Here is a 17,355-nt window from a genome sequence, read left to right as displayed (position 1 = left end):
ACTCTGACTCGACATCCATCCCTGAGGAAGCAGATTTTCTTTTTCATTATGCCACTGTTGAAGATCATAATGCTATAAGAGAAAAATTTAAGGGGAGCTGGTTCATCCAATCTGTCTGTAAGCAGCTAGAAGTGGGCTGTCTGAGGTAAATGTCAAACTCAACATTAATTATATAGTTATTGAAATATCCGAAAGATTTTGTAGATCTAAATCTGATGATAAAATCGTTAACATGTATATTTTACCCTTGACTTTATGTGACCATCATGTGATAACATGTTTTTCTACCCCTCATATTTTTTTAGGAATGAAGAAATTCAAGTCATACTCCGCCGCGTGAACAATGAAGTAGCCGAGAAAGGGCAGATGCCCGAAATTAGGCATACCCTGAGGAAGGGTCTTGTGTTGACTCCACATCGCAACTCAGGTAGGGGGTTTTCTTAAAATGCATTCTATCTTTTGTATTATTCTTAATCTCTCTATTTTTCTAATCATCACTTTGAATAATTGTATTTTATATTGTCACAGATTTTGGTTGCAGAATAAATCTGTCTTTATACCCAAAGAATGATGATCACTGGTTGGTCCATGTTTTGGTAACGGGGGGTAGGGGGGGTGCACATAAGATTTCTCAAGTTATTATTTTTCACTGGAACTTTCTACAAACAGAAGCCCTAAATGCCGGACTCTGGTGACATTTGCACACCTAAAAATAGGATAATAATGATAAATGATATTTTTACTCCATCCTCAACACAAGTATGCATAAAAGTGTTCATAAAGTCACCTTTAAAACAAAAATCTATTTACTATTATGTCTTAGGTAAATAAATTCAAACATGACCAGTAGCCTACAAAACTAGTACATTTATATGAAAAAAAAAAAACCTTAAGTAACTGAGTGATGAGTTGAAAATCAATTACCGTTATTTTTAAAGTTTCCTGGACACATGGAGGATTTTAGAACGGATCCAACCAACACATGGATGAATAGGCGGTCGCCTACAGATGTAGCAGCTTATTTTGGACAGTTTGAAACACGAGGGCCGTGGTCGGCCCGTGATCGGCTCGTGATTTGCCCGCGATAAGAGACAGCCTCCATTCTGACTTGAGACCGCCCCTGTGATAAATAAATGTAATTATTGTGAAGCCAGCTGCAATGGATCATTGATCCACCAGGGGGTGCAGTGGGGTTCCACACTGGAGCTCATGTGAAATCAACTTCGATACAGTACGCTGGATGTACAGTATGTCTGGTACTACTGTATAGCGGATCTTTGTTAAGATCCATATGTCACGGATAGGATCATAGTCTGTGCTAAATAAGAGACATGTAATCATTTACAAAACATCACCATGTTGTTATTTAACAAAATAATGTTGTTTAGTCGGAAAAAACGAACGAGAGGAAATGCAGCCGGCTCTCGATTTTTAATCCTAATTTAATCATCATCTTCACCACGATCATTTATGTTTATGTTTGCCGAATTGACATGAAATCACTGACAAATATGAATATACTGTATTCAACTTCATTAAAACGTTATTAACGTGCCTAAACTCAGTAATTCACTAAAAATATTTATATTTTAATGGAGCCTTGTCAGGCAGGTCAGGATCCCGACGCGTATCCCTGGGTGTTATTTTTCCCCATAATGACCAAGTCGCTGCAAATTATCCCGCTTATTACATGGCCACATTCTCAACAAAGTAACGACATGACTCCCAATATTAATTGAAATGCTTTTCTGGATTTAGAAAATGTTTTTATTGATTTAAAAAATAGTTGTATGTATTGATTTAAATTGACATGCATCCGCTAAGAAAAATAGTCCGTTGTTACCGGTTTTAAACAGTCTGAATGCTGTGTGTTTACACACCTAATGGCCCATCAGCCACAGCTCTCTCCCACCCCCCTGATCTTTCTTCTCCAGCAGTTAAGTTAACTGTAGGTTACTCTGAGTGACAAGCTTACAGTTAGTGAAGTAACATTTTTTTTTTGTGAGTCACGACCTGGCTGTTTCATTCAAACATATCGCTCCAAATGCTACTGTTTCCACTCGGACTTCAATACAGCTACACCATTGTTTGGTTTCCATGGTAGCACGTCTCTTTAGTAGCGCGCACTCCTTTCCTGTAAATTACAGGTCCAGCCAGGCAAAACAGTGCACTTCTCTTTCCCGCACTACTGTGACAGACCATGGGGCTGGGTCAGCCACTAACATATTCATATTGCTCTTCTCAAAAAGAGAAATATGAACGTTAGTTTTTAACTGAAATGATCAAATAAAGTCAAAATGTCACAGTGTTTACAAACATTGACCATACCGTTCACCAGCCCCCACCCCCCTGCCTACTGTAGGCCTATGTTGAGTATACTCTTTGTTTAAAACTAATTGGCCATCAGAATGTGTGTGTCCCAACCCCCTCCCTGTGATATCTCTTCTCCAGCAGTCTGTAGGTTTGTGTTCGCATATTTATGCTGTCGCAGTTCCTAAATGACACGTTTACACCTTAAAACGATGTTTAAAACGAAAAGTAAACGTTCAGGGTTTTTATTAATGGTAATGGCAGACTGTGAGTTGTTTAGTGGTAGCTCATATAGTCTTGATTCTTGTGGTTAAACTTTTCGCTCCGTATTTGATGGTAGTGGTGTCGAAATTAATTCGTCACTTCCTTTTCAGTTTTTTTTTTTTTTTAATCTTTTTTTTTTGTTATTATTGTTACGTCCTGTCTGTGTACACGTGCTTTAAAATGTATTGTTTAATTCTACATATTTGTCATATAATAATCAAAATATATGTTTACATAGTCTTTGTCAGCATATTTTTGCCACGTTATGCACCCCTTGCTATCTTACATAATAAAAGTGTCACATTCATGAAACTTGCTCCATTCATTGGTACTAGTCCTACAACTATACCCTAAAACAGTGGTCGCCAACAAGTCACCACAACCACCACAACCAGAGTGTGGTGCGGGTAGATCGCGGACCGTTAAAAAAAAAGTAACAAAAGAAAGAAAAATAAAATAAAAATAATAATGTTTGAAAAATAAGTTTTTAGATGTAAACCTATCATCCACCACCCCGTTTGCAGGTGCCACTTGATTGACGTATATTTTCGACACCTCAATAATATAATACATTAACCGTGCTTTACGTGAACCATATCATGACACAAGAGAGGACGGCAGGACTGCAATTTCCCGTGTTCAGTGAATGCAACAGAGGCATGACACCAGACCAATCAGAGAGTTGCATGGAAATACACGTGTGCTTGTGTCATTCAAGCTTGGCTCTGTGTGTGTGTGGCAATAGCGCATTTAGTGTGAGAGAGAGAGAGAGAGAGGGAGAGGGAGAGAGAGAGAGAGAGGGAGAGAGAGGGAGGGAGAGAGGGAGAGAGAGGGACCGGTGCCAGCGGGGACCGTGATGTTAGCATCTGGTTAGCTAGCTGCACTAACGGACATAAGGAGCTGTTTCCACAACAAGCTGGAGGAGAGTCCTCTCCTCTCAGACTGAGGGGCTCAGGTGAGCTAAAGGACTCTCTGAGTGTTTAGATATAGTTCACTTTAGTCTAAGTTATCTCAGTGGGTCTCAAACGGTTTTGTCACAAATTATTCAAAAGATTATTTCCGCGGCACACCTTCATATGATCATTATAGTTATACAAACAATAAGAGAAAAAATGAAAAACAGGTATGAAATACTATATGGCAGTAAAACAAGAATACAGTTTAAAAGGGGAGTGATTTGTAAAATATACATAAAGAAAAAGAAAATCTGTTTACAGTTCTGTTTCATATGGGTGCTGAGAGAGGTATCCATAGATCTCTTCATGTTGCTCTCAAAGTGCACCAGATTGATGCTTTTAACTTCAATATTAAAAAATATATATTCCCGGCAGTGTTGCCCACATGTAAATGAATGGCATTGCCTATATGCATTTGAAAATAAATAGTACCCCCCTCTGAGTGACTATCTGTTGACTTCACATCTTGTCACAAACCAGGGGACTTTACTTCCTGATCTTTGTAATACAAAATAATTTATCTGTGTACGTGTTTTACTGAACGAGCATACTGTACTGTGATCTGCATGCACTTATCAAACATTTAATTAAAGTAGTGAAAACAAATAGTGAGGGGGTCCAAAATCAGCCAACGTGCTTTGTTTTTAATGTTCATCACTATAATAATGATTACATTAAGTACATTATTCAAAAGTTTACATTAACTTTGGATAATAACACGGGAGAAACGGATCCTCTCTTTTCCTCTCTCCCTCTCTCTCTCTCCTGACAGCCCGTCAGTTTCTCATGCAGCTCGCCAAACAGTGGGCGGAAATAATAATAATATTAATTATTTCACACAAAAAGGTTATGACAATATATGACTATTGACGTACAAATAACACTGTCAATTGTGTAAAATAAGAGGATTAGATTACAACTTGTATTTAGAAATACTCTGTTGTAATTATTGATGCATAAATGTGTTCATCCAATCAATGTGGCATCTGCTATAATGGGGTTAATGTATGATATTACTTAATAATACAATACACTATATAATATATGATATGATAATTACATTTTAATTTGATTCATTTCTTATTTCATAGTTTCTCATCATTATTATGAAAGCACCCATTGTTTTAAATAATGGTCGGAATGTGACCTGTGAGCCTTCTGAATTACCGTGGGATAGCACATTCTAAACTAAAATGTTCAATCAATAAAGTAACATCTTATCTTATCTTATCTTAATAATATCTTCATATTAATAATAATAATAAATCATACAGTATGTGTCCGAAAGGGAGCAGGAGGAAGCAAACACAAAAATATACAAAAAATATACTGCATATTAAAGCAAACGATTGTAAAGGTAAAAGTATGAGCATCAAATCAAGTTTTATTTATATAGCACATTTTTAAACGATTTTTGGTCGAGCCAAAGTGCTGTACATATAATAAAAATACCCTACAGTAAAGACACTTTACAGCAAATACAACAGCACAGTTTGTTCAGAATATCAGTATGAGAAAACGACACCCTCTGTCCTTAGACCCTCACATCGTACAAGGAAAAACTTCCAGAGAAAAACCCACAGTTTAAAGGGGAAAATGGGAGAAACCTCGGGGAGAGCAACAGAGGAGGGATCCCTCTCCCAGGATGGACAGAAGTGCAATAGATGCCGTGTGTAAATCGAAGAGATAATACATTTTACAGCGTAGGTAGACCGCATGACAAATAAAGAAGTGTAATGTAAACATTTACATTATTATTATGATTATTTAATATATAAAGACTATATATTATTGAATTACAAGATTAGATATACTTTATTTGATCTAAAATATTGATGTGTTCAAATGCTCTTCTAAACAAAACTGAAAGTCCATGAAAAGTTGTCTTTCTGTATTTGTGAATGAAGCGCCATCTCCTGGTTAAATCCTGAAATTGAAAATCTGGCAATGCCCTCTTGGAAAATAGTGGGAGGGTTAACATTCCCAGATGCTGGTCTTAGGCAGGTAGCAGGCAGGTAGCAGGCAGGAAGCTGTAAGCTGGAGTCTGAAATAAGCTGCTACATCTGTAGGGCGCCAGATCTGGGGGGGAAAAAAACATTTTTTACTGTTGTCGCTCATCCTAATTTTCGGCCTTGATGCAACAATATTCATAATTAAGTAAATGTAACACCCTTTTCACCCCGGTTACACTTTTCATTTGCCCTGTACGATGGGCACATTTTTACTGCAACTGATTCTAAAGTTTTGTTTCCCAAAGTGTATGTTATGTGTGATGAAGATATACTTAATACTTTCTATAAACCGCCGTTACAGTACGTGCATCGCCGCAGGATTTCCGCCCCGTGTAGAATGTGTTTTCAGGATCAATAAAGGAAATCCAACATTCAGAGTTAATTTATAAATAGACTGACTAAACCCTGTGTCTACAGGGGCTGCTTACAAATAGGGAAACTAGTGTGTACAAACAAAGATTGGGGTGCAATACAGTTTTATTTCTATTTGAAAAAATAAAACTACTTTTAAATACAAGGTGACGCCCATTGGAAACAGTAAAGTAAAGATCATTTTCTTAGCCTATTCAATTCATAATATTCATTATTTAAAGGAAAATTGCAAATGTATATTCTTCATAAAGATCATGTCAAACTAATTTAAACCAAAAAATCATCCTCATTAATTAAGTTATAAATAAGAGTTATTTTACCATTAAAGCCATTTCAGATATTTGACACTAGGGGGAGTTACTTGTCAGAAATGTGTTCTAGGCGGTCTATTTAGTCTAAATTATGTTCCCCTTAATTTTCCCAAAAGTAGAAATGGGTCGGGGTTCTTATGGGTTAAATTAAAGTAATAGTGTTATGTTCTCAGCAATCTGACTGTATCCATCCAAGCTTTACTGGAAGTAGATCGCAAACTTTTGAGTGTGAATGAATCTGACTAATTGATGTTGCTGTTTTTCTCATCAGAAGAGCGCTCCAAGGTTGTGAAGAAACGGAAAGGTGAGTCATAGATGGATAATTAGAAAATCAGCAGTTCAAATATAACACAATGCACATGACTTCAGACTAAGTTAACCCATTTTTTGGAACTGCATAACAAAACATATTATTTTATTCATGTGTTATGTTCTCTCAAGTTATGTAAGTACATGAATCTGTTTCATAGTCACATTCATTTTCCTCTCTACAGGTAAATTGGTGTACCAGATGGTTGTTAGCGGGACAACCTTTGGTGCACATGATCAGCTGATGGGTAAAGTGAAGAAGAACGTTAAGAATCTTGTTCAAAGCAACAGCGACGACTATGACGTCACTATTGTCTTCTGCCCCGTCGTTTCTTGCATGGGGCCAGATGTTGAGTCAGCCCTGAGAGATGTTAAAGGTAAGGGAACATTTGTTTCAGCCGGTTCATACTGAATGGAAATGGCTTATACATTTGAATGAACATATCATTTTTTTGTCCAAGCAAAGTTAGTTTACCAACATGTATACGTGTATATATTTGTATTTAGGATTAAACAAAAAAGCTACATGATTTAATAATAATGTATCTTCTCTTACAGTAGAATTGCTTTCCACATCAAACCTTACATAAAGAGCTTTAATATAAAAATGTCCTTCTTGATTATCTAATTTGTCCTTCTCTCTTTTTGTGTCCTCAGGTGATAAACCTGTCATTCTGGTTTTGATGCACCACGCATATGAGGTCAAGTTCATTCCAAATGTGCAACAAGGAGCTAACGTTCAGCTGCAAGTCAACGTTTTCTTCCACGAGACAAAACATGGACTGCTCCACTGTAGAGAAAATGGAGCTGTTGTTTGCGAGATAACAAAATATTTAAAAGAGATCCCCATTCCAAATGCCCAGGTTGTGGCTGCTGCAGTGGCGGAGCTGGGGGGTGGCTGGGAGTGGCCATCCTGGCCACCCCGTTGGCCACACCAAACACCCTCAAATCAGGTGAGCTTTCAAACTAAAATGTGAGATTTAATAGAGGCTACATAGAAACTAGGCCTTAATTAAGTCATTCAATATTTCTGTAATATAACATTTTTGTTTCAGAAGCCCGTTAAACAGCCCCCCCCCACAGGGGTGAATAACGGCATCCCTTCCAGGGGTATGTACAGCCTTTTAACATCCCTTTCACTTTCACATTTGGCACATACTTGCTATTTTGGTACGGTGAAAAGCCCTGGAAATGCTTGTCACTGAACTTTGAGTTTAGAGTATGTCATCCCAGACTTTGGCCTACTGGGTAAAGGGTAAACATCTGTCCACCTTAGCAAACATATGTGCTCAGTTAATCAAATCTATGTGGTTTATTTTTTTGCCAGTCATTTAATTATGCTATTTCCTTGACATTGTCTTTGACACACGGAAATACCCTATCCATGGTTGGTCTAATGTATAAGTAGAACACTTTGAGCTTATAACCCAAAATGAATGTCCCTTTTGGAGTTGATGTTGAAATGTTTCTTCTTCAAGAATTTTCTCATGTCAATGTTTGTTCATGTTTACAACAGCAGAGTTTTTTCAAATTCTACATGACTGGTAGAAAGTTTGGAATCATTTGTTTTATTGAAAAATCCCCAAAATTATAATTCAGAAACAAATGTATTATTTATATTCAGGGATGCAAACTTGTCACCTTTCGGCGAAATTCGCCGTTTTGAATCCAAAATAGGTCGTTTGTGTGATTCATGTAGATCTGCAATAAAAATATTTTTGGGGTATGGGGGGGGTCTGGGACCCGGAGTAATCTGCGGCCGCGAGCTGTCATGACACGCATGGTGTTCTTTTTTTATATATTATAATGAAGCGCGAGCTGTGTGCTCGAGTCTTCCTGCCTGTCGGCTCTGCTCATGGATGTATAATAAGGCTCTGCTGCTCCGGGATGAGGGTCTAGCTTCAGCAGCTACATTACCTACGGTGCGTTCGTTAATATTAACTGTGCGGTCCGGAGTCACTGTGGCACCGCTGGTGAACAGCTGTTCGAACGGGCCATTCAGGTGTTCAGAGCAGAGCTCCCTGTCGGAGCGGCAGAGCGTGATGTGCACTGAAAAGTTTTTCTGTCGCAATATTATTTAAGGAATCGTTGAGCTAGCTAACTAGCATACATTGTCACTATCTGCTAACGTTAGCTTTAGCCTTCGTTTTCAAATAGTTTTTTTCATAGTCTATAAACGGAGGTGGTATAAGTATAGATCTTGTACTTGAGTAAAAGTAGAAGCACTCAGATCTTGTACTAGAGTAAAAGTAGAAGTACTCAGGTCTTGTACTTGAGTAAAAGTAGAAGTACCAGAGTGTAGGAATACTCTGTTACAGTAAAAGTCCTGCATTCAAAATGTTCCTCAAGTAAAAGTAGAAAAGTATTCTCATCAAAATATAGTTAAAGTAGCAACAGTAAAAGTAGTCATTGTGCAGATTGGTCCATTTCAGAATAATATATATGATATGTTTTATAATGATTGATCATTAAAGTGTTCTCAAAGCTGGTAAAGGTGCAGCTAGTTTGAATGACTTTGTATACTGCAGGGTAGCTTGTGAATTTACTCCAGGTGGAACTAAAGTCTGATTTAACACTTGATTATATTTCACATCATTCATCCACATCTGTGAAGTAACTAAAGCTATTAAATACATGTAGTGGAGTAAAAGTACACTATTTACCTCTGAACTGTAGAGGAGAAGAAGAACAAAGTAGCAAAACATTGAAATACTTAAATAAAGTACAAGTATCTCAAAATTGTACTCAAGTATAGTACTTGAGTTTATGAACTTAGTTACTTTACACCACTGGCTATAAAGATAGAAAGACTAAGCCTTGCACAGAGGCATGAAAATACATTTTCAAAATACTCAACAGTCCTGCCAAAATTATAAACTGACTGCTACACAATTAAAATAAATGCTTTTATACATTTCTATTAGATGTGACTCTAACTGGCGTCTCTGTTATTATTAACTGCTTTAGTTGTTCTGACTGCTAAAATCCTGTTATTCCTCATTTTAAAGCCGATATTCCGTGGGGTTGGGGGGCTCGGATCCTTGTCACCTTTTTCATACCTGATGAGTTTGCATCCCTGTATATTGAAATAGCAAAAGAAAAACAATTAAATGAGTACATCTTCTACAAAGCTGATGGTCTCAGAGTTTACCTGACAAGGGAGATAACTGTTTGTTACCACATTTCCCTCCAAAGACCCTTCGATTTTAAATTGTTTATCAGTTCAGAAGAGCGTATGTGACAGTCAAGTCATTTTTAGCTACAACCGGATATTTGGGGAAATTGTTCCTCGTTGGGTCTACTGTGGTCAAATGAAATAGGGATAAACTGTGATTTGTTTGTCCATAGCATTTTCAGTTCATGTTCACTGATGATGTTATACTGAGTGCTAACCTGTAAGACTAAGCATCTATTTCTGTTGTGAGAAACAGTGTTAGTTCTTCATGGAAAACATGACTTTTTTGGAAACACTTAATAAAAAAAAGGATCTGTGTGTAAAGCATACTCTCTCCAACCTTAGAGTAAAGTAATATAAAGTAGTCCTCTCAGCCATTTCACTGTGTCCAATCAAGTTTTAATGGAAGGAAATCACAAACTTTTGAATGATATTGTGAATGAACCTGACTAATTAATGTTGCTGTTTTTTCTCATCAGAAGAGCGCTCCAAGGTTGTGAATAAACGGAAAGGTGAGTCATAGTTGGATAGTTAGAAACTCAGATGTTCAAATTTGTTTTTACGATTATTTTGGAACTGCATAGCAAAACACATCATTTTATTCTAGAGTAGGTTCTCTCAAGTTATGTTTGTGTATTAATCTCTTTGATATTTACATCCATTTTCCTCCCAACAGCCAAATTGGTGTACCAGATGGTTGTTACCGGAACAACCTTTGGTGCACATGATCAGCTGACGGAGAAAGTGAAGAATGAAGTAAAGAATCAGTTTGATCTTGTTCAAAGCAACAGCAACGACTACGACGTCACTATTGTCTTCTGCCCCATCGTTTCTCGCATGGGGCCAGATGTTGAGTCAGCCATGAGAGATGTTAAAGGTAAGGGAACATTTGTTTCAGCCTGTTCATACTGAATGGAAATGGCTTATACATTTGTATTCACATAAAGGTTCTTTCTTACTTATTTAAGCATAGTCAGGTTATCAAAATATTGATGTATTTATTAAGGAATATGCAGTATATTGATATTTATGATTAACCCTTAGATGCACGAATGACTGGACCCTACACTCTTCCATAAGTGGGTCAAAAAGGACCCGTATTAGAATAATATGTGTTTTTATGCCATTTTTGTCATTTTGGTTAAGAAAAATCCCTTGTATAATATTTTGTATTATATTTTGGTTCACACTAGAAATATTTTATATTTAATTGTTCACTATTTATAATTTTAGACATTCTTTTTACATTTTGAAAAAAAACGAAATTCCATAGAAAATGCATGCGGGTAATTTTTGACCCACTTATGGAAGCTTGGGGTAGTAATACAAAAACTACAATTTCTTAAAATGTAAATTTAAAATTTGAATGGCATGATATCCAAAACATGTTTTTTGAGGAATAGCTGGAATATGAAATGATAAAAAATGTATTTACAAAGATACTCTAAGAAAACCACCTCACCGGTTCAAAAAAGACCCAATTATGCATCTAAGGGTTAAACAAATAAACTACATGTTTTGATTATAATTTATAATTTCTTAGGATTGCTTTCCACACCAAACCTTACATTAGAGCTTTAATCTCTAATCTCTAACTCCCTAATTATGTCATTTATCCTCCTCTTTTTGTGTCCTCAGGCGATAAACCTGTCATTCTGGTTTTGATGCACCACGCATATGAGACCAAGTTCATTCCAAATGTGCAACAAGGAGCTAACGTTCAGCTGCAAGTCAACGTTTTCTTCCACGAGACGAAACATGGATTACTCAACTGTGGAGAAAATGGAGCTGTTGTTTGCGAGATAACAAAATATTTAAAAGAGATCCCCATTCCAAATGCCCAGGTTGTGGCTGCTGCAGTGGCGGACCCGGGGTGGCTGGCAGTTACAGGGGGGTTATGTTGGGATTTGATATATGGGGTGGGGTGTCTGTTAAAAGGTGTGACGGTGGGGGGGGGGAGGGGGTGTAGAGAGTTAGACGCTCGTGAATTGTCAACGGGGGGGGGGGGGGGCGTTCTGTGATTCTCCAGAACTCACAGCTGGCCAGCGTCCCGACTCTCCCGACGGCCAATCCGTGCCTCCCCTGCCTCACCTGACTGCACGTCGCTGACACACACCGCTGCAAACTCTCTGCACGGAGGAGCCGCGGAGGAAGAGACACACGTTCACTAAGCCGAAAAAAATATATCCGGTCACAGTGATCTGCTATTTTAAAGTAAATTCAACACATATCGACGCTAAATATAGCATATATTAAGAACGAGAAAGTGTTAACATATATATCGTTTTTTGTAAACATATGACAAATGTGCGAGGGTGATGACATCAGAGCATCGTCCTATGTGCCGGGGCTTAGCCCCGGACAGCCCCGGCCCAATTTAACCCCTGCTGGTGGCCACACCAAACACCCTCACCACGGGGCCCCAAACAATTTTAGAACATTAAGAAAAAAATGTTTAAGTAACCTTTCATCAACCAAGTCAAGCAGTCAAAATATGATTTATCAGACAGTTTTGATTTTACTCTTCTACCATAATCTGAAAACTTAATTGTATTCTCCTTTTTGAGAAGAGAGGTTGGCTACTAATTTGTAGTCCAACTATTTATATCTCTGTGTAATATTTCTCCAGTTGCTACTGTGGTTTCTCTATAACTGTATTATGACATGAATGTAAAGGAAGTGATTAAAGACTGCAACAAAGCTTAGTCATTTGCCAAAAGATTACCTTTCGAATACATACATCCACCAGAAATGTAATTATTTTTTAAAATATTAGAATAAAATGAGCAGCACAGTATATTTGGTTTTCATGCATGAATGTTAATTCTTGCTGCAATTCATTCTAAAGATTTGTTTCCCAGAGTTTATGTGTGAAGACGATATACTTAATACTTTCTATAAACTCGTTACAGCAGGTGCAATCACTTTGTCTGAAGTCCTTTTTAGATATTGTTTATATGACATAACATCCTGAAGCTGGAACATGTATCTTTTTGACGTAAATAGTTCAAGAATAGTGTTGACCCAAATGAATAATACACTCTGATAATTTAAAAAAACCTATAGGAATCCAACAAACATTATAAGGTTTTTGGATTAATTTACATTCATTGTACTGTATCTTAAATGTAACCTCATTGTTATGGCAGGAAAATTGAATCGCAATCAGTTTTAGAAGTAAGTTTTATTTTAACCTCTACTATATATTGAAGCTTATTAAAGCCTTGATATATTTGATATGGATATTCACGTGGTTGGTGGACACTAAGTCAAATGCAGCCATCAAAACTGAGCATCCAATAATGTAAGTCACATACGGAGGAGCAGTCATGAAATAAAAATGTCAAATAAATGATTGGATTCTAAGGCTTTTGTTCATGAAATGAGAATTGTTTTATTTCTGTTGATGTAGTCTAATACATGCTGAACATCCGATACTATCATCTTAGAGTTAAACACATAACTACTGATATTTTGTGAGTAGTATAAGGAAGACCCCAATGAAATGCCAGCTTCTTTAACTTGCAGTTGTTAGGCCATCAACTAATAAAAAAACGTTTTTGTTATTCAAGAATATCTATATAAAAGTCAATCAGGAGGAATACATTAGGGGTTTCTCGCATGGGGCCAGATGTTGAGTCAGCCCTGAGAGATGTTGAAGGTAAGGGAACTTTTGTTTCAGCCGGTTCATACTGAATGGAAATGGCTTATACATTTGAATGAACATATAGGTTAACTCTTACTTGTGTAAGCAAAGTTAGGTTACCAAAATATTTATGTATTTATTAAGGAATATACCTATATTGATATTTATAATTAAACAAAAAAGCTACATGTTTTGATGATCATGTATCGTCTGCGTCTCTTAGAATTGCTTTTCACACCAAACCTTACATTAGAGCTTCCTCCTTGATTATCTAATTTGTCCTCCTCTCTTTTTGTGTCCTCAGGTGATAAACCTGTCATTCTGGTTTTGATGCACATGCATATGCCTCATTCACATGCATATGAGGCCAAGTTCATTCCAAAGGTGCAACCAGGGCTAACGTTCAGCTGCAAGTCAACGTTTTCTTCCACGAGACGAAACATGGATTCTGTGAAGAAAATACAGCTGCTGTTTGCAATATAAAAAAGTGTGCACCATTTCAAATGCCCTGGCTGTGGCTGCTGGAAATACTGGATCACTGGCAACAATAACACGAATGGCGGGAGCAGTCGTCTATTATTTATATGATTGGGTTAAGTAAAGCAACAAAGTGTAATGAACCACAACCAGCACAAGTCAAACATGTTGGATTTGACTTTCCTACCGATTGTGTAAAAATTATTTTATCCTCATTTGTAAAAAATGTAGCTACTGATTTGTGTTCTAATGATGTCCGTAATCATTTAAATCATTACATTGCATACCTTCTTCATCTAACTTGTGTTTTGGCAGTTTACATTTTTGTTTTATTGTGAGCTGCCACTGACATCAGACTTATCTTTTCAGAAAATGCTTTTCTCGTAATCAAATATCCAGTGTCCAGTTTATATTGTTGTTTCTGTTTATAATTAGATGTGAACTTACATTTGATTAAAGAGTGCCACAAAGTTCCTTAGGGGGCAAAAGGATGACCTTTGAATATCTATCTAGGCCAAATACTACAATTACTGCAAACATTAAAATAAAATTGATAAATTATGGCTAAATACATTATTGTGCATTTTTGCTGTACCTGATTCTAAAAATACTTATTACTTCAGATACAAATGCATTACGAGTGTAATCATATTGTCTGTAGTCTTTTTTTGATATAGTAAATATTTCTCTAGCTGTACTGAACTTGGAACATGTATTTTTACATGTTTTAACATTTAAGATTATTATTGATCAAAATGCACTGCAATTGAATAATAAACTCTGCTGATTATAAAAAAGAAAAATGTTAAACAAGAAACAGTTCCGTCATTACATATAATGATTAGTATATTATATGTCCAGACTAGCAGGTTACAGTTGTTAACAAATTATCTCAACTATATTACATTATTTAAGTTAATCTTTAATTAAAGGAAAATATTTTAACATGTCGAATTCCCCATGCTTTTATTCTGGAAAGAGAGAATCTATTTTGCTCTGAAAAGCCAGGCCGGAAGTGGAACATTGTTTACAAATAGAAGCTGCTTTCTGTTAGCGCGTGCTGTGAAGATAAATGTTTTTTTCCCGTTACATTTTTTGACTTTTCTTCTGACAAAAACGGCCACCAACGAGTTTTCTGCAGCATCACCACCATGGCAATTTATCAAAAAGTTATATTAGTTTAAACAATTACCTGCACAACAGTTAGCTTACAGTTAGCTCAAAGGTGTTCTGCAGCATGGCAATTTGATCCATTTCAGCAGGTGTTAGCTACAGGGAGGACAAGTCTGTCTCTACAGGCTACACGTCCTTCACTTTTCCGAGGACAGTTTAAGGTTAATATTCTCTGTTTTAGCAGCTAGGTTAGCTATTAGTTAGCTTTGACGTGTCTTCAAATACCCAGCTGTAAACGCCAGTAACATAAGCAGAAGTTTGTCTCGCGTGTGTGTCATGCTCCTCGGTCGCTTTCTGTTGAGCCCCTGCAGATCCACGTGTTCAAAAATAGTTTGTTTACATAGAGGTTTTACTGTCAATAAACCATCATCATCTCACAGACTGCATACCATCTCTAACAGCCACTATCGTACCGTCAACCCACTGAAGCCATCCATACACCGGTTTGGACTAAAGGTAATGAAATGGAAGTCATTAAGAGAAAAATAACTCATAAAGTCCTCACTTCAGATGCATTAAAGCTAAATATGATGATCTACTTATTTGATTCCTCTCTGTTTTAGGCTCATACCTGCCTTTATCAGTTAACAGTGTGTAATATGCAGCCAGCCAGTATATCCTATGGCAAAGACACCACTGTTATTGCCCCAGATGATGATGATGATGTGGAGGAAGAGCTTTGCCCGGGAACCTCCACAGTGTCAGGTGAGAATACCTGACGTGCTGACTGGGTTTGACTAAATGTAAGCAAGTAAGCACCTGTTGAACTTGATCAACTCAAAAAGACTCAACTTCACATTGTATCAAACGGATGAAGCCTTATGATTATTTGGTTTTCTTTCAGTTAATGGTGAAAACAGATTTGACAGTACAGTGACATCTGGTGGCTTGCAAAACTTAAAGCATCCATTTAAGCTTGGGGCTGATTTTAATACTTTCAATCTCATATTTGAGCTATAAAAATCCTAAAAGTCTGCATGCATGGTATTATCATATCTTTGATACGTCTCGTCTAGGTGTGATGCATTAAATGTTGGTGTTATTGTGCAATATGTACAGTCAAATAATTAATGCATTCATTGTCCAGGTTCAAATATTGTTGATGTGATTACAATTAATGTACTTTATTGCTGTAGTTAAGGCCAAGTCACCACTCTTAAGGCTTTATATGAGTGGACATGTGACAAAATGCTATGATCAATAGTTAATTCTTACTTTGATGACTTATACATTTGTATAATTAAAAAATGCTGCCATACTTAAGATGTGTTTTTTAGTGTTAAATAGTTTAATTGCAAAACTTTCCAAACTTTATAACTCGTTGAAGCACCTTGTGTCATCTGTCACATGGTGTATTTCACTTGACAAGCTTTGACATCATGTATTAAAACTCTACAAAATAGGCTTCTTTATCATGTCAAGTCAATTGTATTTACACAGCCAGATATCACAAATCACACTTTTGTATTATGGGGCTCTTCAATTTGATAGACACATCTGTTTCATGGCTGCTCATGGGTGAAATTAAAGTAAAAAAATATCTTTTAGTGTTCTATGCAGCATCTCAAGCTGGCCAGATGTGAAATATTGCAGTTGTTTATGTTGCTCTTTTTAGAATTGATCTATTATACCTTAATACAACTCATCCTCACAAAGGAATCTGCTACACTATCTTACTCTGTTTGAATATCAGCATGCCGGCTTCACTTCATTTAAGTGGCTTTTTCCACTTTGTCACTGGGCAACATTTGAAACGCTTGCATGACCAAATGAATATGTAGCTACAAAAAATATAAAACATTATATTCACAACAATGTATTGCTTTGCTTGTTTCTGATTTAAAAATATATTTGTTCCTCTAGCGGTCGTGACATGTTATTTTCATGTTTTAGCCAATTAAAGTTATAATATATTGCTTTTTCTTATAGTCAAGCATTTTACAAAAGTTTCAGAAAAGCACTCTGTATAGTTGTTGTTTTTTGGTGAGCCTAATTAATATGAACTGTTGTTGTATTGTGATTTATTTCTTTGCTATGGCAGCTCCAGATCCAGTAGGATCAAATGAGAAGAAGATGAAAAGGAAGAAGAGGAGGGAGAAGAGGAAATTAATAAACAGACACCTCAAGTCAGCTGAAACCTCGGACAATTATATGTCAGAGCTTCCGTTTTCTCTGACCAGCCCCACCACATGGAAAGAGCTTGGATGTGTGTATATTCTTGATGTGATGTTTATACTTATACAACTTAGAGTTATTTTTAATAGTACGCTTGCCCTTTCTCTCTAGTCTCCGGCCCAGCTTCAACTCAGAAGAAGAGAAAGAGGAAGAGAGGAGACATTGGAGGGCGAGT

At 36.8% G+C, this 17,355-nt stretch overlaps 1 protein-coding gene across 1 annotated transcript in view; it reads left to right on the top strand.

The window, feature by feature from the left end:
- LOC117492692 overlaps positions 1-17,355 on the top strand; it is a 133,886-nt gene that overhangs the window by 83,793 nt on the left and 32,738 nt on the right. Inside the window, exons 16-17 of the mRNA XM_034143086.1 lie at positions 7,183-7,487; positions 7,590-7,644. Coding sequence (XP_033998977.1) covers positions 7,183-7,487; positions 7,590-7,644 — 360 coding nt within the window. The remainder of the gene's footprint in view (positions 1-7,182; positions 7,488-7,589; positions 7,645-17,355) is intronic.

This window comes from Trematomus bernacchii, unplaced genomic scaffold (assembly GCF_902827165.1).
Source record: "Trematomus bernacchii unplaced genomic scaffold, fTreBer1.1, whole genome shotgun sequence".
NCBI classification, from domain to species: domain Eukaryota; kingdom Metazoa; phylum Chordata; class Actinopteri; order Perciformes; family Nototheniidae; genus Trematomus; species Trematomus bernacchii.
Note: the sequence above shows the minus strand (reverse complement) of the source record. Positions and strands in the feature narration are given on the sequence as shown.